The 26,527-nt window shown below is 38.3% G+C and overlaps 1 protein-coding gene across 9 annotated transcripts in view; it reads right to left on the reverse strand.

Moving 5' to 3' along the window:
- The window catches only part of LOC127797436 (CSC1-like protein At1g69450), a 144,146-nt gene that overhangs the window by 88,668 nt on the left and 28,951 nt on the right, over positions 1-26,527 (reverse strand). For all 9 annotated transcript variants that reach the window (XM_052330342.1, XM_052330340.1, XM_052330338.1 and 6 more), the window contains 2 exons: positions 7,175-7,238; positions 6,554-6,763 (listed from right to left, as the gene is read on the reverse strand). In XM_052330342.1, the coding sequence (XP_052186302.1) occupies positions 6,554-6,763; positions 7,175-7,238 (274 nt within the window). The remainder of the gene's footprint in view (positions 1-6,553; positions 6,764-7,174; positions 7,239-26,527) is intronic.

A 26,527-nucleotide genomic window follows, 5' to 3' on the forward strand; every position in this document is an offset into this window, starting at 1 on the left:
AGAGTTGCTAGCTGGCTTAAATCCTGAGTTCGATCAGGTACAGGTTCAAATTCTCGATAAAGATAAATTACATAGCCTAAATGAGGTGTTTGCTATTGTTAGAAGTGAAGAAAATAGAGAGGAGCCATGCTTGGTGGATCTAATATGGAAGGATCAACACTCCTTTCCAGCAACAAATCATGGAAGCAGTCAACAAACCGGAATAAGTCTGGACGAGAAAGGCAGCGGTGCACCTTCTGTAATAAGTCGAGGCACACTAAGGAGACCTGCTTCAAGTTGCATGGGAAGGAAGCAGTCCTCAACAGACTTGGTGGATTCAAGAATATAAGAACTCAAGGTTCTCCACAAAATTACCCTCAAAGCTACCTTTCAAACAAAGAACAAGAGGGAGAAGCAGAAAAGGAAGAAAGGCCGGATGTTGGAACTGGTACTGGTGCTGGAATGGACTTCATGTACCAGATTTAACCCTAAGCCTTATCTCCATAAAACAACTCACTCAAGACCTCAATTACAATGTTGTTTTCTCTCCATATGTGTGTAAATTTTAGGACATGGACACAGGGAGGACGATTGGTGTGGCTAAAGAGCAACATGGGTTGTATATCTTACAAGGGAGGAGCACTAAGCCTAAAGATCAGTTGCAAGCAGCCTACTCAACCCAGAAAACAACCTCTGACCGAGCTACCATTTTGCTTCATCATCTTCGCCTAGGTCATCCTCCTTTTAGTTTAGTGAAGGAAATGTTTCTTACTTTATTTAAAACTCTTGATCCTAGTATTTTTCAGTGTGATGTGTGTGCTATGGCCAAACATCATAGAACCTCTTATTCAATTAGCAATAAACTATCATCTAGACCTTTTGCTTTGATTCATTCATATGTTTGGGGTCCTTCAACAATTTCAAATCAGTTGGGAGCCAAGTGGTTCATCTCATTCATAGATGATTGTACTAGAATGTGTTGGGTTTTCCTATTAAAGGATAAGGCTAGTATTGGGACTATTCTCCCTTATTTTTGCAAAATGATTCACACACAATTTGGAACTCAAATTCAAAAATTTAGGACAGATAATGCAAGGGATTATTTCAATACTCACTTACATCTCTTCTTCCAAAACGAAGGAATTGTCCATGAATCGTCATGCATCGACACTCCACAACAAAATGGAGTGGCCGAGAGGAAGATGAGGCATCTTCTTAATGTCACTCAAACCCTTCTTCATTATCATAATATTCCTAAATATCTATGGGGGGAGGCAATCTTGACAGCTACTTATGTCATTAATAGGGTCTCATCCAAGATTCTTAACAATCAAAGTCCTTTCCAAAGTCTAACCAAGTTCTTCCCAGACCTGAAACTGCATTCTCCATTGCCTCTCAAAGTTTTTGGATGTGTATGTTTTGTTCACATACCTAAGGTCCACCGAGACAAGCTAGATCCTAGAGCAAAAAGATGTGTCTTCACAGGGTATTCTCCAACCCAAAAAGGATACAAGTGTTATGATCCTATCTCTCGGAAAGTCTATATTTCTAAGGATGTCACCTTCATTGAGTCCCTAATCCTTTTTTGATTCTCAGCCTAAGGGGGAGCATACTCAACCAGAAACTATGGATAATTTCATTTTAAAAACCCCTATTTCAACCAGTGATTCTATCCACCATTTCCCTAAGCCTTTCCCATCAAATAACACTGAATCAACAAACCAGCAACTTATTTGTACCAATCGATACAAAGGCTCACCCTATATGTATAAAAGACGACAGCCTAATGATGATCTTCAGCCCACACCAATTGCAGCCCCTAATTCAAGAGTGGAAGAACACATATTTGAAGAGCAACATACCAGCCAAATAGAATCAGAATTCCCAGATCTAGACCTTCCTATTGCCATCCGGAAAGGGGTCCGAACATGCACCAAACATCCCGTAGCAAATTTTCTATCCTACCATCACCTTTCTCCTATCTACAGAAGCTTCCTAACAACCCTAGATGCTAGTGTTATTCCAAAATCAGTGGAGGAGGCACTAAAGGATCCAAATTGGAAAGAAGCTGTGTTAGAAGAGATGAGAGCCTTGCACAAGAATCAAACTTGGGAGGAGGTAACTCAACCCAAGGGACTTAAAGGAGTGGGCTACAGATGGGTATTTAATTTAAGATACAAAGCTGATGGTACTCTTGAGAGATACAAGGCAAGGCTAGTGGCCAAGGGTTATACTCAATCCTATGGGATTGATTATCTTGAGACTTTTTCCCCAGTAGCAAAGATGACAATAGTTCGAGTTCTCATATCATTAACAGCAAATTTGGGGTAGAAACTACAACAACTAGATGTTAAAAATGCATTCTTGCATGGGAATTTAGAGGAAGAAGTACTCATGGAATTACCTCCTGGATTTTCTCATAACAAAGAAGGGCAAGTGTGTAGATTGAAGAAGGCATTATATGGACTTAAACAGTCTCCACGTGCTTGGTTTGGGCGATTTTCTACAGCAATACATAAAATGGGATACCAGCAAAGTCGAGGGGACCACACCCTCTTCATCAAACACACAAAAGATAAGGTAACTGCTCTATTAGTTTATGTTGATGACATTGTTGTGACAGGAAATGATGAAGCTGAGCAAGAAGGGCTAAAACAAAATCTTGCTAAGGAATTTGAGATTAAAGACCTTGGAAGGCTAAAGTATTTCTTAGGCATTGAGGTGGCCTATTCTCAAAAGGGAATCTACCTATCTCAACGCAAGTACACTCTTGACTTATTGACTGAAACTGGACTACTAAGAGGAAAGGGAGCTCAGGTTCCAGTAGATCCAAACATCAAGCTACGAGAAAATTACTCTGGAGAAGCAATAGATAAAGGGCAGTTCCAAAGGTTGGTAGGGAAACTGATATATCTCTCACATACTAGGCTGGACATAGCATTTGGAGTAAGGCTAGTAAGTCAATTCATGCATAGCCCCAATGAGGAACACATGCAAGCAGTAAGGAAAATTCTTCATTATTTAAAAGCTACACCAGGCAAAGGCATTCTTTTTGCACCAGGAGCTATTCTAAAAGTTCAAGGGTACGTGGATGCTGATTGTGGAGGTTCTTTAGTTGATAGACGTTCCACAACTGGGTACTATATGTTCCTAGGAGGAAATTTGGTATCTTGGGGAGTAGTAGCACGGTCAAGTGCTGAGATAGAATTCAGAGCTATGGCTCTTGGTGTGTGTGAACTCTTGTGGCTGAAAATTATCCTAGAAGATTTGAAGATTAAAATACAATATCCTCTTGAGCTTCTATCCGACAATCAATCAGCAATCAACATTGCTCATAATCCGGTACAACACGACCAAACCAAGCACATTGAGATTGACAAGCATTTCATTAAAGAAAAACTAGAATCCAAGCTGCTGCAAATCTCCTATGTTTCAACTAATCAACAGGTAGCAGATCTTCTCACTAAAGGATTGCCGATTAAGAAATTTGAGGAACTAGTAAGCAAGCTGGGAATGAAAGACATCCATTCACCAGCTTGAGGGAGAGTGTTAAAATATCCAAAGATATAACAGCAAGGAGGTAGCCGAGATCAAGATAGAGATAGGTTGTTTTATGTTTAGAGATAGGTTGTTTTATGTTTTATTCTTTTATCTTTTGTATTTATCTTTGTGTTTTATCTTCTTATTGTATTTAAATTGATGTAATCTAGTCCTAGATAGAAGGTAAGTAATCTAGTCCTATAAAGTAGGAATGTAATCTAGTCCTAAAATATAGGAGAATTCTTGAGAAACTCTTGTATAAATTTTATTATTGACATCAATAAAATCATAAGGGAATACCGGTTTCTTTTTCCAACAATCCCAAGTAATTTGCCTCTTACTTCATCTAGATCCGAGTTTAGGCCATGTAGGAAGTCAAATACTCTCTTTTTCTACCATCTTGTCATATTTTCTTCCATCCTCATAACACCCCCATGTAATCTCATAAAATAAGTCCACCTCCTGCCACAATTCAGTTAGAGTATTGTAGTATTCAGTGACTAAATTAGTACCTTGCCTTGTCGTTCGAATGATTGACCGGATCTAGAAACATTGGGTTGTATTCTCCAGGTCTGAATAGATCTCTTGGACAACTTTCCAAATTTCACTGGTTGTCTTGTAGAATACGTAGGTCCTTCCGATCTTTGGTTCCATGGAATTGACCAACCAAGCCATAACAATGGCATTCTCTGCCTCCCATATGCCATAGGTTGTTGACTCAAGGCTAGGCTTTGAAATTGCTCCTGCTAGATAGCCGACCTTTCCCTTTCCTCAAGATACCAGTATGACTGATTGAGACCATTCTCTAAAGTTTGTTCCATTCAAGTTGTGTTGAGTGATCTGGAGAGAATTACTTTCAAGGGCTGTTGGAACAATTGGAACTTGAGTATTCTTCATTGGAAGAGGATTAGTAGAGGAAGTCTCACTAGCTGATTGGTTTTTAGCCATATCATGGACTTAAGAATCCTATATGTAGTAGGAAACAAGAAATCAGGTGCCACCAGAACGTGGCTCTAATACCATGAAACAACTAGTTAGGGGAATTGGAAAACATTCTACCGTGAGTGTCTCATTGATCTAGGATGACTTATATACAAAAAACTCCAAAAACCTTTCCTAATTTACAAGAATAGATTGCAACAAATTTTAGCTAACTATTTATAGATTTGGATTAGCAAGAACTTGGATATCTTTATCTGATTTCGAGGCTACTTTATCCTTATTCTTCTTTATCTTTTAGTTTGATTTTGTTCTGATCTCTTCACAATATCTTGATCTTTATCCATTCGGCCTATTGATCTTCTTCTTTCTTCTCTCTATCTTCTTCCAACAATGTTGTTATCCCACTGTTCAATTTTCATAACTTTCAAGCTTCTATTCTCCAGCTCTTTGAACATCAACTGGATTGTGAGGGACCAAGATGACTAGAATTTAAGTTGATTGCTAATTAGATTAGAGTTATTCATACGGAATTTTGGCTAATGAATTTTAAATGCATATTTGTGAGTTCGAAATATAGCTTTGAATCTTTTGATACTTTTTTATGCTTTAAAATTATAAAAAATATATATATTTTATTAATTAACATATCTCAACTATGTCGTATCCTACTTTTTTGAAAAGTGTCGTGTATTCGGGTCCCATCTCTCATGTCCTTGTGTCCATGTTCGTGCTTCATAGCATTTAACCATATAGCTTTGTATTCGCAATCCCAGGTCATTTTCACCATATAACCCAATTCTTCATTTATCTAGATGAAGGGTACACAGAATACATGATATCACAACCCAGAAAAAATAACACGAGAACCATTGGACACAAAAAGGCATGTGAAGAATGAGATAGGCAATTGTAAGAACAACATAATCCCACAGGAATTCAGGTATAATCATTATAGAAAGTGGGATTGTTACAAATCAAGGTATTATGGCCTGGTGGATCCAATGTGAGCTCAATGTTTTTTTTTTATTTTTTCAATATAAGGCGAATGTTGGGGCCTATCATAAAAGAATATGCTTATCCACTTGACTCTTCAATTAATGGCAGTATTGTGCTATAAAGTAGCAAGAATGGAGATCTTTTTCTCTTTTATTTATCTTTAGCTGTTAAGCAAGAACGTCAATTGCTCAACAACACTCCACACGAAAAACTATCATGACAACAATTGCCAACCGGGGCAACAGATGTAGTTACTGGGTTCTCTTAAGGACTTTCTATAAACTTTCCTAAATAGATAATATTGGTCAGTAAAAAGTTCAGTCAATATAACATGTATGCTGGCACAGTCATCATCTATAGGATTGCCATGCCTCAAATGTGAACCATCTCCGAATGAATGTATCTGCTACAAGCATACAAATAGAAAAGCCTAGACTTCTTCCAAAGATGCCAAAGTTTTCCTCTTGGCCATGACCCCTTGCTGTTGAAAACAACTACAAGTAGACAAATTTAATTTAAGCCCGGTATCAGATCAAGAAACTCAATTAATCTAGCTCTTTGTATATCCGTCTCCTAGAAGATCTTAAAAAGAAACTGTCTTCCTCACTCAGGTTTGGATTTTACTTCTGGTATGGTTATGTGCAGCCAAGACAAAATGGAAAATCAAAACTGTCTACACATGAGTTGTTTTGGTTTGTTTGGTAAGTTGTGGACTTATTAATGGTGCACAAACTACGTCCACATCAAATAAATCGAAATATGACTTATCAAAATGCCAAATCACTAGAGTTAATTGCTGAGTAACAAATCATTTAACAGTACTAAAAGGAACCCAGATACATAAAGATAACAACAGTAATAACTAAAATAAATTAAATTAAAGAACAGGAGGAAGCTATTTGAGCAAATCATCACTCAACGTATAAATGTCAAGAGAAAAACAAGTAACACGAAAAAAAGAAAAAGAGTCGAGATGCTAAATCATATTATAAGAATGGAATGTGATTTTTCAAAAAGAACTAACCCAGAATGAACAAAAACAGCATTAGCATATCTGGAAGGCAAAGAATTCCACAAAATGCATACAAAAACTTACAATGAGATTTCGAATTTTGCCTGTTCGGTGAACCACCACATGTGACAGATATGTAGAAGGATGATATTGAGTGAAAAATCTCTCGACACTGTCACTGACACTGATCCCAACAGAGACAGGGATACTGCGAACCAAAATGGTAAATTGATGTGGCTGAGGTTTCGAGGAATGGAAATAAGTAACCCTCTTTGAAGATATATATCGATATTCCTACACAAAATAAATACGATTCAGCAGCAATTCAACACCTTTATGGCTCATTAGTATCTAAAGTTATTGTTTGACAAAGAGGGTCCTGAAACTTTTAAAGATGGAACTAATAAATCAACTAATCACGAATATAATGCAATAACTATCACGATAGTAGCACAAAAGTTTGAAGGTAGTCAAATCCTTGTCAAAGGTAACATGGGGGTAGTATAACCATGTTAAACAATTGAAGGTAAAAGTAACAAATCATCCAAGCCATAAAAATAATGAAAGTGTTATTGCATAATAGTGGCAAAAAAATTTGAAGGTAATCAAATCCTTTTCAAAGGTAACATTGTTGGGAGTAGTACAATCATGTTAAACTAATGAATTGGACACCATGAGAAACAAGTGGACAAAGTTATGACTTACATAATAAAGAAGACAACAGATAAAGACAGTGACTATATATACAGCGCTGAAGTGTATCCATAACCTGCCACAAAAACCAATGCATTTGTGAGGTTTCCTTCAGAATTCCTCCAGCTAAAATGGTATTGAGGAAACTATAATCTGTAACAAGAGTATTTGAAGAGGCATGCAGTTCAATACAATCATGAATGTATAAATTATAGAATGAAATCAGCCAAAACTAAATCAAGCTCCTTAAAGTGCACCAATTAATCATTCTTAATTCAGTGAGACATGATGTTGCTTGATGTTGGAGCAGATAGCAGCAGTCTTCATCATATTACCAGGAACATGGTACATTTTGGGTTTAGGGTTTAAGGTTTAGGGTTTAGTACGAGAATAGGCACGGGGTACACTAGTATGTTAATTTTGTGGTACAAGGGGTAGGCTTAATTGGTTTGTTATTTCAGTTCATGCTACGTTTTATGGTTACTCTCAAGTCAAAATTAGTTGATTGATGCTTTTTTTTTTTTTTTTTTTATCAAATGTAAATATATATATAAAGATCAAAATGTACAGTATACACCGGGCATACCTGGGACAACAGAGGCAACAAAACTAAAGCCCCTGAAGAAGAGTCTCATACTGGATCAAAACATGGGGATACAAAGAAAACATAACTTTGTATACAAAGTTTTAATCCTATATGAAATACTCTCACTACAAGGTTTTAAATTATCAAAAACGCTCTGATTTCTAGCAACCCAAATGTGGTAGACCGTGGCTGCCAAAGCCATCCTTTTAACACAACTTTGCCAAGAAGACCCTCTGGCTTGTCTGTGAACACACTTTAATGCCCTTGACAGTGTTGACATTGTGCGGGAAAGGCCTAGCCAAGCCCTGATCAAGCTCCAAATGTTCGAACTAACATGGCATTGAAAGAAAAGATGTCTCAAAGACTCTTCAGCTGTGCCGCACATAGGGCATGACTGATTGATATTAAGAAACAAAAGCCTGATTGATGCTTTGATATTATAGAAGCTAGTTTGTTTTCTTTTATTTTCTTTGAATTCTTTTCTATGTTTTTTACAATTTATGCATTGAACATTTAACTAGGGTTGGGCAATAGCTGCCAAAATTGGATGATGGCCAGACCTAAGCGACAACAGTGGCCGATCTAGATGGCGTCGACCAATTGTGAGGCAAAGGTCGCCTGCAGATCTGGACATCGATGGCCTATTTAGGGAGGCAGCAATTGCTGGATTGAGGGACAACGATTGATAGAGAGGCAGCAGTGGCCTGTGGATCTGGACGACAGAGGCCGATGTAAGGTAATGGCTGCCGGTTTTGGGCAGTGCAGCCTAGGGAAGGCAATGGCCAAATCTGACGGAAAACGGTCGAATCTAACGAAAAACGGTCAGATCTGGGCACGAGGATCTGACGACAATGGCTTGATAAGAGAAGCGGCGGCCAGTGTTAGAGCAACAGCAGCCTTAGGGCGAGGCAACAACGATGGCACGGCTGGAGCGGTCGTGGCCTTAGGGCTAGGCAGTGGCAGTGGCAGTGGCGTGGATGGAGCGAGACCGCCTTAGGACACAACGGCAACAACGACCGAGGTCAAATCTTGGTCAACGATGGCCGATTCTTGGGATATGGGAGAGGGATGAAAGGTTGCGTAGGATTTCACAAGGACTGGCTGTGATTGACGGGCTGCCTAGGGTTTCACAGTGAACAACTATGATTTAATCCCTAATTCCTACTCTAATACCATATAAACAAGGGACATGGAGAAAATGTTCTTCTCTATTTTCTATCTCATTGATACATTGATTCCTCTCTTGTTTTCATAGAGGAAGAGTATAGTATGAAAGGAAAGAATAATAAAAAAAAGGAAAGAAGAATATGCCTAACATATACTCTATAAATTAGAATAATTCCATTTCTATACCATTCTACCTTTGAGTTTCCTCCCTGATTTTAAATTGTTTTTGTTGAGTTCATACACAGCTAGATCCCTATTCTTGGGGATTGGATCACGTTCCTCATCGTCTAGGGTTGCCAAAAAACTACAATCAAAATCACAATTCCAAGGGGAGAGGAGTGAACTTGGTAAATATGGTCTTCATTGTTTGTTTTTTTTTTTTGTGGGGGGGGGGGATTTTGGTTTACCATATAAACTTTTGCAAACAAAAGATTTTACCAAGGACTTCCACTAATGATATTGGTAAAGAATACCTGCATTTTACTAACATCTGGGTGTTCAGATGCTATCAAACATGACAATGATGTGCAGAACTAAAAATAATAATGCAAATAATCTTATTACGGCTCCAAGACCATTAATTTTTGGTTGCAACCTTCCAGGGAATCATGAAAGAATATATCAATCATTGGCCATAGGAATCGCACCAAAATTAGAGCATATTCTAGCCGGTGGTATGTTCTTGGCTATATTCTCTCACGTAGATGCTTTATTTCCTATTTGCTTTAACCAGTGCCTCTTTGCAGAAAACTTGCTGCTACTCCTGGTTTTAATGATCTTTAAACATATTATTTTCAAATCATATTGGTAAGTTCCATAATGGATGAAATGGGGGAAATTTGTATCAAAAGATGGGAAAGAAGATCAAAGAAAACTGTCATGAACCTAGGGTTTACCTAGGGTTTTGATAGGAAGATGGAAGAATCCAAGGGAAATAGAACAAGAAGAAAGGGGAAAATCAGAAGAAATGAGGGAGATATCAGAAGAATATGTTGGAACGAGATTAAGAAGCGGGGAAGATAAGAGACGGCCGAGAATCAAGATAGAGATAGGATTTTATCTTTTTACCTTTTTTTATTTATTTGTTGTATATTTAAATTGTTGTAATCTAGTCTTAGATATAAGGTAAGTAATCTAGTCCTAAAAGGTACGGAATGCAATCTAGTTCTAAATCTTAGGAGAATTCTTAGGAACACTCTTGTATAAATTATGTTATTTACATCAATAAAATAACAAAGAATACCATTTCCTTTTCCCACATGGTATCAGAGCTTCAGTCCTAGCTTGATACGTTGTAGCCCTAGTGAATTCATCACACAGTTCCTTCCTTGTTTCTGCCTTCATCACACAGCCTGATCCACCAGTCGGTTCTGCCTTCATTGCACAGTTCTTGGTCTGATTTGTTCTCACCCAAGTGCCTTTATTTTACTCACTAGCCTGTAGTTCCGAGAGCCTTTGGTAGCCTGCAGCAGTTCAAGATTTTACCCTTCCTCAAATTGTGATGGAAAAATTATCAGATGCAACAAGTCCAAATCCTACAACCAGTGAGACAAATCTAATGGAAGGACACCAGCCAGATCACTCTCCAGTAACTAGTGAAGTTCCTCTCGCCTCTGAATTACCTATTGTCCATCCATCTTATAAGTTGGACAGAAAGAATTACCTCCAATGAGCCCAATTAGTGAAGACTCTTCTTAAAGGCTGTAGGAAGGGTAACCATCTAACTAGAAACCCTCCTATGGAAACGGATTCAACTTACATAGCCTGGGACATAGATGATTCTCGCATCATGTCTTGGTTATGGGGCACTATGCAACCAGAAATTAGTAGGAACTTTATGTTCTTAAGCACAGCCAAAGCCGTATGGGAGACAGCATAGCAAACATACTCCAAAATCCAAGATGCTTCCATGATCTTTTTAGTCAAAACAAAGATCACATCTACCAAACAAATCCAACTCACAATCACGGATTGCTACAACTTGATGAGAGGATTATGGTTGGAACTTGACCAATATCAGCCCATCAAGATGGTATGCCAAGAAGATGCTGCAACACTCAATCAAATAATTGAGCGAGACCGGATTGTTGAGTTCCTAGCTGGACTCAATCCTGATTTCGACCAAGTAAGGGTGCAAATTCTTGGTAAGGACAAACTCTCATATCTAAATGAGGTTTTCGCAATTGTAAAGAGTGACGAAAATCGAATATATGTTATGCTAATTAAGCATACCACCGGGGATCAGCCCTAGTGATCAACAAGCAAGAAGGCAAAGGAAATAAAGTTGGAAAATCAAGGTTTCAGAACCCCAGTAGATCAGGATCGGGTTTCTAGAGCCACAGCCCTAGTACTAATCGAGATTCACAATGGTGTAGCTTTTGCAAAAAGTCCTACCACACTAGGGAAACATACTTTAAACTGTATGGGAAGGAGACAGTCTTGAGCAGGATTGGAGGCTTCAAGAACATGAAATTCCTGTTAACAAGGAACAAGAAGAAGAGGCTGATAAAGGAAAAGAGAAAGCTAATTTTACCCAACTTAATACTGAGGAGTTAGGTAAGCTAAAGGCCTTTCTCTCCAGACATTTCAAGATGGAGGAACCTACTCCTTAGCCCATCAAGGTAATTCCCAAGGTAACTTCAATTCCCAAGGTAACTTCCCTTCCAATACAGTTTTTTCAGCTTCTAAAAATGGTAAGAATAGCAGTTGGGTCCTTGATTCAGGGGCTACCAACCACATGTCCTCTAATATTCATTGTTTTGTGACCTATGACCCCCTTGAGCCTACCAAACATATCATGATTGCAAATGGAACAACTGTCCCCATCTTAGGTAAAAGAAAGTATCATTAAACTCTCAGTTTTCCCTTGAACAAGTTCTTTATGTTCCATCTCTAACTACCAACTTAATCTCTATACAGAAACTAACCCAAAATCTTGACTGTTTGGTTGTTTTCTCACCTTCAATGTGTAAGTTTCAAGACAAGGAAACGGGGCAAATGATTCGTGTGGCTAAAGTTCGAAATGGGCTCTATATCTTGGATGGGGAGAATGATTGTTCTACAAGGAGATAGCAGCAACTTCTGACTTTTTCTTCTTCCTCCCAGTCAGCCTTTAACTTATCTTCTATATGGTTACACCATTTTAGACTAGGTCATCCTCCATTTAGAGTGTTAAAACAATTATTTCCAGATTCATTTAATTCTTTAGATCCTAGTAGTCTTAGGTGTGATGAATGCATTGTTGCTAAACATCATCGAGTGTCGTCTCCAATTAGTAACAAGTTATCTTCAAAACCATTCTACTTGATTCATTCTAATGTTTGGGAATTGTCCAGAATACCCAATTGTTCTACGGCAAAATGATTTATTACGTTTATCGATGATTACACTCGAATGTGTTGGGTATTTCTTCTAAAAGATAAGGCTGCTATTGGGTCCGTGTTGATCACATTTTGCAAAATGATTCAAACCCAATTTGGGACTACTATAAAAAGGTTTAGAACAGATAATGCAAAGGATTATTTTAACACTCATTTGCACAATTATTTCCAACAAGAGGGTATCACACAAGTCATCTTGTATTGATACACCCTAACAAAATGGGGTGGCAAAGAGAAAGATGCGTCATCTTCTCAATGTCACCCGAACCTTACTTCATCATCATCATGCGCCAAAATATTTTTGGGGCGAAGCAATGTTGACTGCTACTTATGTCATTAATAGGGTACCATCTAGGGTTCTCAATGGTCAAAGTCCTTTCCAATGTTTAACTTCATTTTTCCAGATCTCAATCTTCATACTCAGTTACCCTTAAGAGTGTTTAGATGTTATGTTTTGTTCACAGACTCAAAATCCATAGAGACAAGTTGGACCCTAGGACTCTTAAGTGCATCTTCCTTGGATATTCTCCAACACAAAAAGGGTATAAATGCTACCACCCAAACACCCAAAAGTTCTATGTTTCAAAAGATGTCGCATTCAGTGAATCTCAGCCCTATTTTGCTCCCATTCTAGCAAGTCCAGCAAATATCAAACCTGTAGATATGGACTGGAGTTTCTAAATACTAGTCTCGAAACAAGAGCAGCCGATTAGGGTCTTCCTCCCCAAGATACCAGCCCTATTATGACACCTCAACCCTTACCAACCGATCATCCTACGGAACAAGTTCACTCGAGTCTCAGTTCTCCTATAAGATATAAAGCTTCTCCTTATGTGTACAAGAGAAGGCAACCCATTGAAGAACTACAACCAAGCACATCTAAGCCTTGAAATTACACCAAGCAAGGACTCAGCCACCACCTCCGGTATCTCCCAACCTCAACCAGAACTCCTAGACTTGGACCTCCCAATTGCCATCCGAAAATGTGTTAGAACTTGCACCAAACATCCATTAGCTTCTTATCTATCATACAATCGTGTATCCCCCTTAACATCAAAGCTTCCTAACATCATTGAATGAAATTGCTATTCCCAAATCAGTAGAAGAAGCTGTGAAAGATCATAACTGGAAAAAGGCCATGTTAGAAGAAATGGATGCACCGGAAAGGAACCAAACCTGGGAGTTAGTTCCTAGACCAAGGAATACAAAACCAGTGGGCTGTAAATGGATTTATGTCAAATACAAGGCCGATGGAACTCTTGACAAGTATAACGCCCGCCTAGTGGCCAAGGGTTATACTCAGTCTTATGGTATTGATTATTTAGAAACTTTTGCTCATGTGGCCAGAATGACTACGATGAGAATTCTCATAGCATTGAAAACTAAATTTGGATGGAAATTGCAATAATTTGATGTAAAAAATGCCTTCTTACACGGAGATTTAGAGGAAGAGATTTTTATGGAAATCCCTCCAGGCTTTAAACATGAAGGAGATGGGAAGAATCAAGTTTGTAAACTCAAGAAAACCCTATATGGACTCAAACAGTCCCCTTGTGCATGGTTTGGAAGATTTTCAAAGGCCATGCTTTCTATGGGATACCACCAAAGCTAAGGAGACCACACCCTATTTATCAAACATAAGAGAATGTAACAGCTTTACTTATCTATGTGGATGATATTGTGGTGACAGGGAATGACACAATTGAGCAAGGTTGTCTCAAACAAAACTTAGCTCGGGAATTTGAAATCAAAGACCTCGGCTAATTACGATACTTCTTAGGTATAGAAGTAGCACACTCAAAGGAAGATATTTTTCTATCACAACGAAAATTTGTCTTGGATTTGCTTGATGAAACAGGGCTATTAGGAGGAAAATGAGGAACGACACCGGTTGATCCCAATACAAAATTACAAGCTAATAAGGGTGGTCAAGAAGTGGACAAAGGGAGATTTCAATGCTATTAATATATCTATCACATATTAGGCTTGACATATCGCTTGTTGTCAACCAGTTTATGCATGATCCCAATGAAGAACATATGATAGCAATAAGGAAGATTTTATGCTATCTTAAAGCTACGCCCGGAAAAGGGATCTTATTCACTCCAGGAACAGACTTAAAACTTCAAGGCTATACAGATATTGATTATGGTGGTTCTCTGGTTGATCGAAGATCTACATCCAGATACTATGTATTCCCAGGAGCAAACTCTTATGGGTAAAGATTATCCTAGAAGATTTGAAAATTCCAATACAAAGGCCTATTGAACTCTTAGGAGATAATCAGTCAACTATAAGTATAGCCTACAACCTGATGCAACATGAAAAAACCAAGCATATTGAAATTGATAGGCATTTCCTAAAGGAAAAATTGGATAGTGGTTTATTGAAGATTTCATATATTCCTTCCAACCATCAAGTAGCTGATATTCTTACAAAAGGTTTGCCAAATACCCAATTTGAAGCCATAATCAACAAGCTAGGTATGATTGATATCTACTCCCCAACTTGAGAGGAGTGTTGAAATGAGATTAAGAAGCGATGAAGATAAGAGACGGCCGAGAATCAAGATAGAGATAGGATTTTATCTTTTTACCTTTTTTTTATCTATTTTGTTTTTTATCTATTTGTTGTATATTTAAATTATTATTGTAATCTAGTCCTAGATATAAGGTAAGTAATCTAGTCCTAAAAAGTAGAGAACGTAATCTAATTCTAAATCTTAGGAGAATTCTTAGGAACACTGTAATACCCAAGAACTTTGGGTTATTATTTTAAGGGGAAAAAAGAAATTCGAAGAAAAATGGTATCTAAAAAGCCCGAAAAATTTACCGAATCAGTCGAAGGGAAGACCCAGAAGCTTAAATGTCTAAGGAAAAGGAACGCCTTTAATGAGCATATCGAGACAGGATTTTTAAGACCAAAAGAAATCGAATCAGGAACGATTTTCGGTACAGCAAAAATGCAGCTACCATTTAGGCTGCAAAAACCGAATCTTTAAAGGAGACTTCTGGGAAGTCAACGGAAGCTTGAGGGGGCTTCGTTTTTTCATAAAGAACAACTCTTCAGTGGTTTCAGAAAGAAACGAAGAGGTTTAGGGCCAAAACGAAGATTCGGGCCTAAGTGCAGTTCCCTAACATTGCTAGAGAGAGTTCAAAACGATATTTTTTTCGGAATCTTCGAGATCAAACGGGTGTTTTAGGACTTGAGGGTCTCAAATGCAATATTGGAAAGTTTAGAGGCTAAGTAAAAATGGGCCAAAAAGGTAAAGGCCAAAAGTTGAGAGGCCAAGATGCAAAAAACTCAAACATGGCAACAATGGGAAACCGACCAGGCCACGAGGGGCGCCGAAAGCTTCTGGGGTTGCATGAGCAATGGTCAGGGAGGGCCAAGGGGTGATGATGAGCCGACAATGGCCACCGGAGTGGCCGAAATTTCGAGAAAATCGACCAAGAAAGCTGGCCGAAAATGGTGAGACTTGCAACTCGCTTTTGCAGGCGAATATCGATGCTTTTAGGTCTATCTAGGGGCGGTGAGAACGCTTAAGGCAATGGGCAAGGCGGCCAAGGCCATTTGGAGCTTCAACATAGCCTATAAATAGAGCTCAATGGTGGCCGAAAATTTCAAGAAATGGAAGCTAAAATCGAAGCCATTTTCGAATGAATTGAGAGACAAGGATAGAGGGCTTTTGTTGCCAATAAGCTAGAGAGCATTTCTGGAGAATTTGGTGAGCAATGGAGCAAAAACGAAGGAGAATCGAAGCTTCGCCGGAACCCTAGCCGGTCCGCTAGCCGAATCTTCGAGCTTCAAGTTGAGGCACTTCCCAAACTCCTTTCAAGCCGATTCAGGTACCCCAAGGATCGATTCAACCTATAGTATAACGAGGTGCAAAAATCTCAATTTTTCGGTGTACCGTCGCCGGGGAAGATGACCGACGCGTGAAGCTCACGTGCCAGTCTCACTCGCTCTATCACGCGCTGGCGCGTGGGACCTTGTTAATTTCTGAATTTTTTTTTAATATTTTTGGAAAATTATTTTAGGATTTTCTGTGAAAAAAGATTTGGAAAAAAGTGAGGTAGGTATTTATTGTGGTTTTTTAGAGAGAAGTAATTAAAGAAAAATAGAGAAAAAGGAAAGAAAATTAAAGAAAAATAGGTTTTATTGATTATTTAAATAAATATCTTGCCTAGGGTGCCTTTGGACTTGAGGTGAAATCTTTGGTGCGAATTTCAAGGTTGGCACGCAAATCGAGTCAGTTTGCGCACTTTTCGAGATATCTCGATTTTTGTGAAAGGTGAGTGGTTTTATCCCCATGACCCATATTCAATATGATTATCTTTCTATGCATGATAATTACATATGTTATGATTAATTTCGTCATATTGGTTCATATATTGTTGCATGGAAAGTTGTGATACTCACGAGGCATGATATCATCGTCATATTGAAACTCATGCATGAGGTTGGGATGTCGCCCTAAGAGTATAGCCGTAATTTTCCGAGGGCAATTGATGGAACAACGTTAGAGTTATCCTGCAGAGATTCAGGATTTTGCCCAGGGTTCCGTGCCGGGCTTGTAGACCAGGGAAGTTACACCAAGGGTATCTGCTTATAAATGTCCATGCATCATTCATTCATTTATGCTTGTCTAACCCTCACTTAGAAGATTTCATCTTTTAATATTGGACTATGTCCCTGGAATATTCCACATTCCAGGCGAAGCAAGCGGCCGAAAAGGCAAGGAGGTGATCGAGTCCTGATCACGACAAAAATTTTGTGGGTCCCATGTGGGGCTAGACCATATGTTTCATTTGGCTGTCTTATTTAGATTTTAAATAAATGTGTTAATGATGTTGATGAACCCAAGTTATGTTTTCGAGATTTCATGCAGGTTCTGATCTTGCTTTCACTTATGTTTAAATTGTATCATTCATTTACTATGTTTGGGAGTGTTATTAAATAAAAGTTATGTTGAGGATTTATTGCCAGTTTATGGTTGAAAAAAAAAAAGAAAAAAAATCCCAACATATATTAATGCCCTGAAAGGCGGGGGGTTACAAACATTCTTGTATAAATTCTGTTATTTACATCAATAAAATAACAAGGAATACTGCTTCTTTTTCCCACAGAATAGGGGGAGATATTCAGACAGAACAACAAAGAGGGAGAGATTAGATAGAAATCAGAGAGAGATCGAGTGAGAATTGATGAGAGAGAAATCAAAAATTATGTTTATCATTCAACTATGTCTAATTCTCTAGGTTATAGCCTATTTATAGGCTTTCTAGATAAAAATGCAAATCAGCAAAGCAACAAAGTACAACCACTAACTAATACATATAATACATAATTACTATTATATCTTGGGGGATCCTTAGAGTCTTGACAATTCCTCCCTTCTTGAGATAGTTCTCATCTCCAAGAACTTACAATGACTAGCCACTATTCTTCATTCAATCCATGCCTTCTCTACCTGATTTATCTTTCTTTCTCCTTCTAGGCCGATACCTCTTCACTCTTATGTTCCTTCTCTTCTTGTCAATGGGCTCAAGGGTCAAACTTAGTTTATCCACTTGCACCAAATATGTTGCATAGTCAATTACCATGTTATCTATAATATCTCACAGATGCTGCAATTGAGAAGCATAGACGAGCTTCAAATATTCAAACAAAAACTGTCCAAAAGCAATACTGTTATGCCTTGTTGCAACATCAAATTCAGCCATCCACTTATTCCTTACTGGAATTGAAGATAGTTCCAATTGACTTGTCATACGTCCAACCCTATCATCACCAATAATAGAAAGAAATTCAAACTTCTTTGTAGGCCAAAACCTAATTTGACGCTGCAGCTGACCAACCGAAATACAAACAGTCAAAGCAGCAAATGTCTTGTTCCCAACAACAAAACTTTTAACTTCTTTTTTCTCCTCCCCTCCGGTTCTATGCAGCCGATCCTCAAATACTAGCTTTGCATTGTTATCAAGTATTGGAGGAGTACCTATTCCTTCAACCAGAGGTTCACCTTCAACATTTACTGACTGTAGCGCCTTTAAAGCATTTTTTTTCCTGTTTACTGTCATCTACCAGAGGTGCATTTTTATCAAATTTCTCCTCCAGAGATCTAACATTGAAGTTTCCGACAACTATAATTCCTTTCTTTTTCTTCTGAATTTCCTGATCTAGAGCAAGTAATTATTCAATTTCTTGCAGATCAGAGGTCTTAGGTAAGATTCCAGCATGAGCTGGAATCGGTTCTGCAGTGGATCTCGAATAAAGATCCACTGGTATATTGACCTGATACTTCTTAGAAAATGTCATCAAAAAGTCATCAAACTTCCTTTATAGGCCATCCGATTTTCTATGAACTCTGTCCAAAGAGTTCTCCAACTTCCAATCCAGTGTCTCATGATTCCGGTTGATTGTGTCTCATGATTTCTATTGTGGCCAACTAAAATTGTAGCATTCTTCTACAGCAGTTGAGACTCAAATTGTTTCATGTGTGTGCTATCAGCCATGGTAGAAATCTCATGAGCAGGAGAAGTCGAAGGCCAAGGAACTGCTCGACAGCCTCCTATAACTCAATCAGCCCTGTTATAGCCTCCAGAAATTGCCTTCTAGAACCACGTCTGAATTGATTCTAGCCCAATCAAACCTAAAAAATAAAACTGCTGGAAGTTTAATGAGAGGAATGAACGTCCATAATCTCACTGATCTGAGGGATGCAAAATATACATACACAACCTCCTAAGAAATCTCCTAAAATATTGGACTAGGTTACAACAACAATATATTTCAGATTTGTACTTATTTGAAGTTAGGACTTCCTTATCTGATTTAGCTTGAACTCTCCTTCATTTTTTCACATATTAATCTTTATCTTCTTCTCTTCTTATCTTCTCGTTTATAGCTTGAATTTTCTCCATTATCCTCTCCAAAAGAACCTGAATCGAATTTTCAGTAAACCTAAGCTGCCTTGTTTGAAATTGCTTCCAAGAATTATTTAGATCTAAACTCAGCAATCCTGAATTCGCCTCTATCACAGTCGAAATTGAGAAATCGGTAACCTGAGAGTCGCCTCTAACTCAGCTCCCCGAATCACCTCCTGCGACTCAAACCCATTCCGAAAATTGCTTACTCTGCTTCACTGTCAAAGAATCAGCTACTCGATCAGCCCAGTTGTGGCTTCTTGATTCACTTTACTCACAAAGCAGCAACCGAGATGCAGTCATTTGATTGCACCTTCAAAATCCAAATCTAACTGCTAAGAGTTTGCTAAAATCACAATCGGAATCACTAGACCTGCTTCACCATCAAAATTCGTACAAGAACTCTAGATCGTTGCTGAGATCACCTGGCTCATTTGTGGATCTACTACTAGAATCTGCAACCGGAAATCGTCAAAATCACAGCCTCGGCAGCCAAGAACCGTCAGAATCACAATCAAAAATAGTTGGAATCACAGCCAAGAACCGTTAGCTCTAATACCAATTTGTCATGAATCTAGGGTTTACCTAGGGTTTTGATAGGAAGATAGAAGAATCTGAGGGAAATAGAACTGGAAGTAAGGGGGGAAATCAGAAGAAATGAGGGAGATATCAAAAGAATAGTGGGAGATATTCAGACAGAATAGCAACAAGGGAGAGATTGGAGAGAAATCAGAGGGAGATCGAGTGAGAATTGATGAGAGAGAAATCATAAATTTTGTTTATCATTCAACTGTGTCTAATTCTCTAGGTTACAACCTATTTATAGGCTTTCTAGGTAAAGGTACAAATTAGCAAAGCAACAAAGTACAACCACTAACTACCACTAACTAATACATATAATATATAATTACTGTTATATCCTTGGGGATCCATGGGGTCTTGAGAAAAACTTGGTGGGAAACTCTTAGATATGACACAGGATATAATAGACCTCCAAAGGAAATGGCGACAGATGAGCTGACGGGAGGATCTGGAACTCATGTGGCCCCATAATATGATGTACCTTGAAAACTGAAAATGCCTTTTGTGACACCATAAGTCCTCAACTAAAAGTGCTAGTTGAAGGTGACCATTCGGTTCATGGGAACAAGTTACCCCACATCTTCCCAGTAGATTACATATGTGAAATTGTGTCATGACAGACTCCCTCCTTTTAATTCCTAGCATTCTCACTAGGTCAAAACTCCATAGCTCAATCTAATCCCAAAGCAATCTCAAATAGTTTATTTGCCCGTATCCACTTAGTAGTGGGTCCTAAATTGGCTCTGATATCACTTGTAAACACCATGGTTTTTCACCCCGAAGTGTTAGTTGAAGGAAACTACTGGGATCACGAGACCAAATAATATGCCCAACAAATGCCTCCCTAGTAGACTACTATAATAGGATTGGGTCATGGCAACTTTGCTTTTAATGCAATAGCAAATTATTCGGTCCCATGATTATGGTTTTAAAAGATTGCATTTGAGCATAAATGCATGTTTCATCTTGTTATCATGTAGAGTGATGTGAAGAGGTGTGGCATGAGTGCCATAAATGTTATTCATGATCCATATTGTTTCCCGTTTCCCATGATTCTCGTGTTCACTTTCTTTTAGTTATACTTGTTGGGCCTTGTGGCTTATATTTGTTTGCATCATTATAGGTAAGGGTAAGGCTAAAGAGGTGGGCAAGTCAAGTGAAGTTAGAGCCATGGGGTAGAAGTGTGTACAAAGTCATCTCAACCGAAAGGTCCTTGGGGAGTGTTTTTGAGACGTGTAATCCTAAGTTACGTTTTGTTTATGTTCTAGGTTGTACCCCTGAGGGGAAATGGTGGGTATGTTGACCCTAGTATGTATATGTTTATGAGTAATGGTGTATGAGTGTGGCTTCCGTTGTTAATAGAGAAGCATATGCATGACGCTTCTAATTGGGTTTTGCATATATGCCATCTTTTCTGACGGACACTTCTCGGAATCCTCAAATGCAAGGTCTCTGGTGATGGCAACGCTATAATTATTAGTGCTTGTCTAAATGAGTAATTGGGAGAAATTAGGGGCGTTACATCTCTAGCCTATAGAACCTTGTTTTCCCTCTTTTTTATAGCTAAAAAGAGATAAAAATCTCTATGTATGGAAGCTTACAAATGGTGTTGAGGGTGAAGGAAGGCTAGAGATTGTCAAAGAGAAAGGGCTCTTCTTCAATTGGTTGATATGATATGGAGTTGACAGAAATATTCTTTCATGTATTCCTTAAAATAAATTCTGTTAAACAATCATGAACACATAAATGCTTAGGTGCCCCCTTAGACATGAAAAGACAATGTGACATGAAACCCTTAACGATGGAATTCATATCAACAAACATATTATATGAATAACTAGAAAAAGATAGTTGAACCTAAGATCTAGAATTAAAAACTGAGGGTATGGGGAACAGGATAAAAAATGTACATGGAGCTCTCTAAGCTAACTACATAAATTTGTCAGAATTACTATGCATTGTAGCTTAGCACAATTATCTATTTTGCTTCAACTTGTAGAGGTAGCTTGGTTGTCTCTCGCAGATATTAGCACAAGCTTAAATATTCTGTCCACACGAGGAGGATGTTGTTGTCAATAATGCTGCTAAACTTTATAGCTAGATTTGAGTTCATATTTTGTGAGCAACAAGTGAAGTACAGAAATAATGCCTTCAATTTAAGGCTTATAGCAATAAGAATTATGTTTGGAGGAGTGAAGCCAGAGGAACTTGAACAAATTTCAAAACTCATGGTAATCAACTCATGGCCCAGATGACTAGTGTTAGAACTTCAGCAACTTATGCCAGAATCAAATGGTAGGTGTAGAAACTATAATGATTTTCATATATTTACAATAGGATCAATCACCCTTTATATACAAGGGAAGAATTACAAAATAGGAAAGAATAAAAATAGGAAGCAGAACAACTGGAATCAAATCTACACAAATTATAGGAATAATCCCACAATCATGGGAAGCAAGATGATTGATTGATTGATATGATTTCTGTTGAGAATCTCACATCGCCTCCACAAGGGAGACCTGGGCTATATATAAGGAGGAGGATCCCTCCAATCTGAAAAGCTAGCTTCTCAAGTTGGAGTTCTACCTCTAACTTTTCACATGGTATCAGAGCTAACCTTTAGCTGTCCTGGTCATGGACTAGTACCCTACCCGATCACGGACCAGTACCCTACCCAATCACCTAGGCATGTATCAGTTACTGGAGAAGCTTCGGCGTGAGGGGGAGTGTTGAGAATCCCACATCGCCTCAGGGAGACCTGGGCTATATATAAGGAAGAGGATCCCTCCACCTGTTAAGCTAGCTTTTCAGGTTGGAGTTCTACCTCTAACTTCTCACAATTTCCAACACTCCCCTCAAGCTAGAGAGTATATGTGGACCATTCCCATCTTAATGTAATCTCCTCAAATCTTGTTGGTGGAAGACCTTTAGTTAGAATATCTACTAATTGGTTTTTTGTAGGCATGTAAAGAGTGGTTATTAAGCCACTGTCCAATTTTTCTTCGATGAAATGTCTATCGATCTCTATATGTTTGATACGATCATGCTGAACTGGATTGTGTGCAATATTAATAACAGACTTATTGTCACAAAACAGTTTCATTGTCCTTCTAATATGATCTTGAGATCATTCAAAATAATTCTTAGCCATAGAAGTTCACATACTCCAAGACCCATAGCTCTAAACTCTGTCTCGGCACTTGATCTGGCAACCACACTTCACTTTTTACTCCTCCATATGACTAAGTTTCCACCACCTGATGCGGACTAAACATGCATAGTCAACATTAAAATAAGCTTCTAGAGTCATACTATCATTGTTCCAAAACATGATTCCTTTTCCTGGATTTGTTTTTCAGTAGTGTAGGATACGATTTACAACCTATAGATGTTATTCCCTTGGGTCATGCATTATTGGAAGAAGTTGTGAATTCATTAGGAGTCTTGAAGATAAATCTCACGGAAGAAGAAGATTTCCAGTTTTTAAAAAGTTGTAGATTATCTTGTTAGCTGTAAATTAAGTTGTAATCTTCTCTTATTTATAGGAGAATAGCTAGAAGATAAGTTAGCTAATATTTAGGAGATAGAGTCAACCATCTGTAGGACTCTTTGTGTATAAAGTCCGATTACCATTGAATGAATTTAGTGTGGTAGTTTTCATCCAAGTTTCTACCTAAATTCTTCATAGTATCAGAGCCACGGTTTGTGGCAGTATATCAGAAGTTCTACTTCAACTAGAACTCATTTATCATCACGATGGCCAAGAACTCTACACCAAGTGAGAGCTCAGCCTCTGATCCTCCTTCCCAGGCTAGGAATCATCAGATTCCAATCTCTACAACAGCTCTCAATAGCCATACTCTCCAAATAACCGTGCATAAGCTCAATGGAACCAATTTTCGTGAATGGTCCCAATCAGTTACGCTTGTGGTTAAAGGGAAAGGCAAGATGGGCTATCTAACCGGAGGGATAGAAAAACCAAGTACAGAAGCAACAACTTATGGAGTCTGGGAAGCAGAAAATGCCATAATCATGGCATGGCTAATAAACTCCATGGAGCCAAAGATTGGCAGGACGTATTTGTTCTACAAGACAGCGAGCGAAATTTGGAAGGCTGTCAAGAAGATATATTCGGATCTTGAGAACACAGCACAAAGTTTTCAAGTCCGATCCACTATTCGAACCACAAAGCAAGGTAACAACTCGGTCACTGAGTATTATAATACCTTAGTTGAATTGTGGCAAGAGATGGATCTCTTTTATGAGATCAGTTGGGAGTGTCCAACAGATGGAATGAAGTATGATAAGATGATGGAAAAAGAGAGAGTATTTGATTTTCTATATGGCCTAAATTCGGATCTAGATGAAGTAAGGGGAAGGTTGCTTGGTACTAAACCATTCCCATCTCTAAAAGAAGTGTTTGCTGAAGTTAGAAGAGAAGAAAGTAGGAAACGAGTGATGTTGCCTTATGTTGGACATGCAGGAAACGAAGGATACTCAGCATTGAGTATGTCACGAGGAAAAGTTTCTATCTCCAAAAGTGAAATACAGAAAGAAAAACAGTGGTGTGACCACTACAACAAACCTTATCATACTAGGGAAACTTGTTGGAAGATACATGGAAAGCCAGCTTCGTGGAAACCAAAGAATCAACGGAAAAGTGGTCAATCCGCACATGTTGCAGAAACGGAGAAAAATAACTCAAGTATGCCTATTTTTACAGACGATCAGTTAGAAGCTCTTCAGCAATTATTGAATCATTCTAAAGGAAAAGGGAGTTCGGAAGTAACAGATAACCTTGAGATGCCGTTAGCAAAGCAAGGTAATATATGCTACTCCCTCATATCTAAAAGATCATATACTAATTGTTGGATTGTAGATACTAGAGCTACTGACCATATGACAGGATCCTTGGAAATCTTATCTAATTTTGAACCTATGGATCAAGAAATAACAGTTTTGTTAGCTGATGGTTCGAAATCCTCAGCCCAGGGAAAGGGAAAGGCTTACATATCAGGCCTAAACTTGGATACGGTACTCTATGTACCAAATATGAGATGTAACCTGATATCAATGAGCGAATTAACTTCAAAAAGGAATTACTCAGTAACCTTTTTCTCCTCTTATTGTGTTTTTCAGGACAGATCCTCGGGGATAATGATTGGCAAGGCTGAGGAAAGAAGAGGATTATATCAAATAAATCAGCTTGAATCCTCTACAAAGTCTAGGTTATTCTTTCAAAACATGTTAGCTTCAGTTTCAGAGTCAGAATTGATGTTATTACATCAAAGATTAGGGCATCCTAGCTTAGAATATCTCAAATTTTTGTATCTAGATCTTCCCAGAAATAAACTTCAGTTTTTCAATTGTGAGGATTGTATTCTTGCAAAGCAAACTAAGAGTTCTCATCCTAAACATGCTTATAAACCATCGAAACCATTTCACTTAATCCATAGTGACATTTGGGGACCAACTAGGATACCCAACATAACAAATACTCGGTGGTTCATCACTTTTATTGATGATCATACAAGAATGTGTTGGGTTTTCCTTATGAAAGACAAATCTGAAACCTATCTTGTATTCAAAAGGTTTCATCAAATGGTCTTAAATGTTTTCCAAATCTCCATTCATGTTCTAAGAACAGACAATGGACGAGAATATTTCTCAAACGAATTCAATCAATACCGAGATGAGCATGGTATTATTCACAAAAGCTCATGTCCTTACAACCCTCAGCAAAATGGGATTGCAGAAAGGAAAAAACCGGCACCTTCTTGAAACAGCCAGGGCCTTGATGTTTACTAGATCAGTTCCTAACAACTATTGGGGGGAAGCTGTCCTGACATCTGCTTATCTCATCAATAGGCTTCCCTCAAAAATTCTAAAGTTCCAAACCCCATTGAGTGTTCTTATTGATTTCTTTGCTCACCATTCTAGAGTTCTCAATTCTTTGCCTCTAAAAGTGATTGGATGTACAGCCGCTGTACACCAAAAACAACCAAACCAATCTAAGTTAGACCCAAAAGCCTTGAGATGTGTTTTTGTTGGGTATTCTCCCACTCAACAAGGATATAAATGTTATGATCCCACTAATAGAAAGTTCACTGTTTCTTATGATATCTCCTTCTTAGAATCTCAACCTTTCTTCAAACACCATCAGTCTCAAGAAAGTACCAACAACCCAGAAGATATATGGAGTACTCTATTGTCTATATCTAGTCCACCTTATTCCAATTCTCTTCGTGAGCTATCCAAACATGAGAATTCTCAGGATGATCCTAATCTAAAGGCTGACTCTCCACTCTCAGATCATCCTGAGACCTGTAGGGAAGATCAAGCTGAAAATAAACCTCCTCTTCAGGTTTACTCAAGAAGACCTCGGAATCCTCAGCCTACACATTCATCTGACTTGGGGATACGTCCAGAAAATGTTGACGAAGGCAGGGTAACAACCGAGAGCAAAGGTGATGATGATCTTGAAATTCCAATTGCCCTAAGAAAAGGGGTAAGAGCCTGTACAAAATATCCCATCTCAAATCACTTGGGATACTCAAAATTGTCTCCTCTATACCGAGCATTTACTGCAAGCCTAGATCAGGAGGTTATTCCTACAAATATTAATCAGGCTCTACAAAGTAAGAACTGGAAGGGAGCTGTTATGGAAGAAATAACATCCTTGGAGAAAAATAATACCTGGGAAGTGACTGAGCTACCA

This window comes from Diospyros lotus, chromosome 3, assembly GCF_014633365.1.
Source record: "Diospyros lotus cultivar Yz01 chromosome 3, ASM1463336v1, whole genome shotgun sequence".
Classification (NCBI taxonomy): domain Eukaryota; kingdom Viridiplantae; phylum Streptophyta; class Magnoliopsida; order Ericales; family Ebenaceae; genus Diospyros; species Diospyros lotus.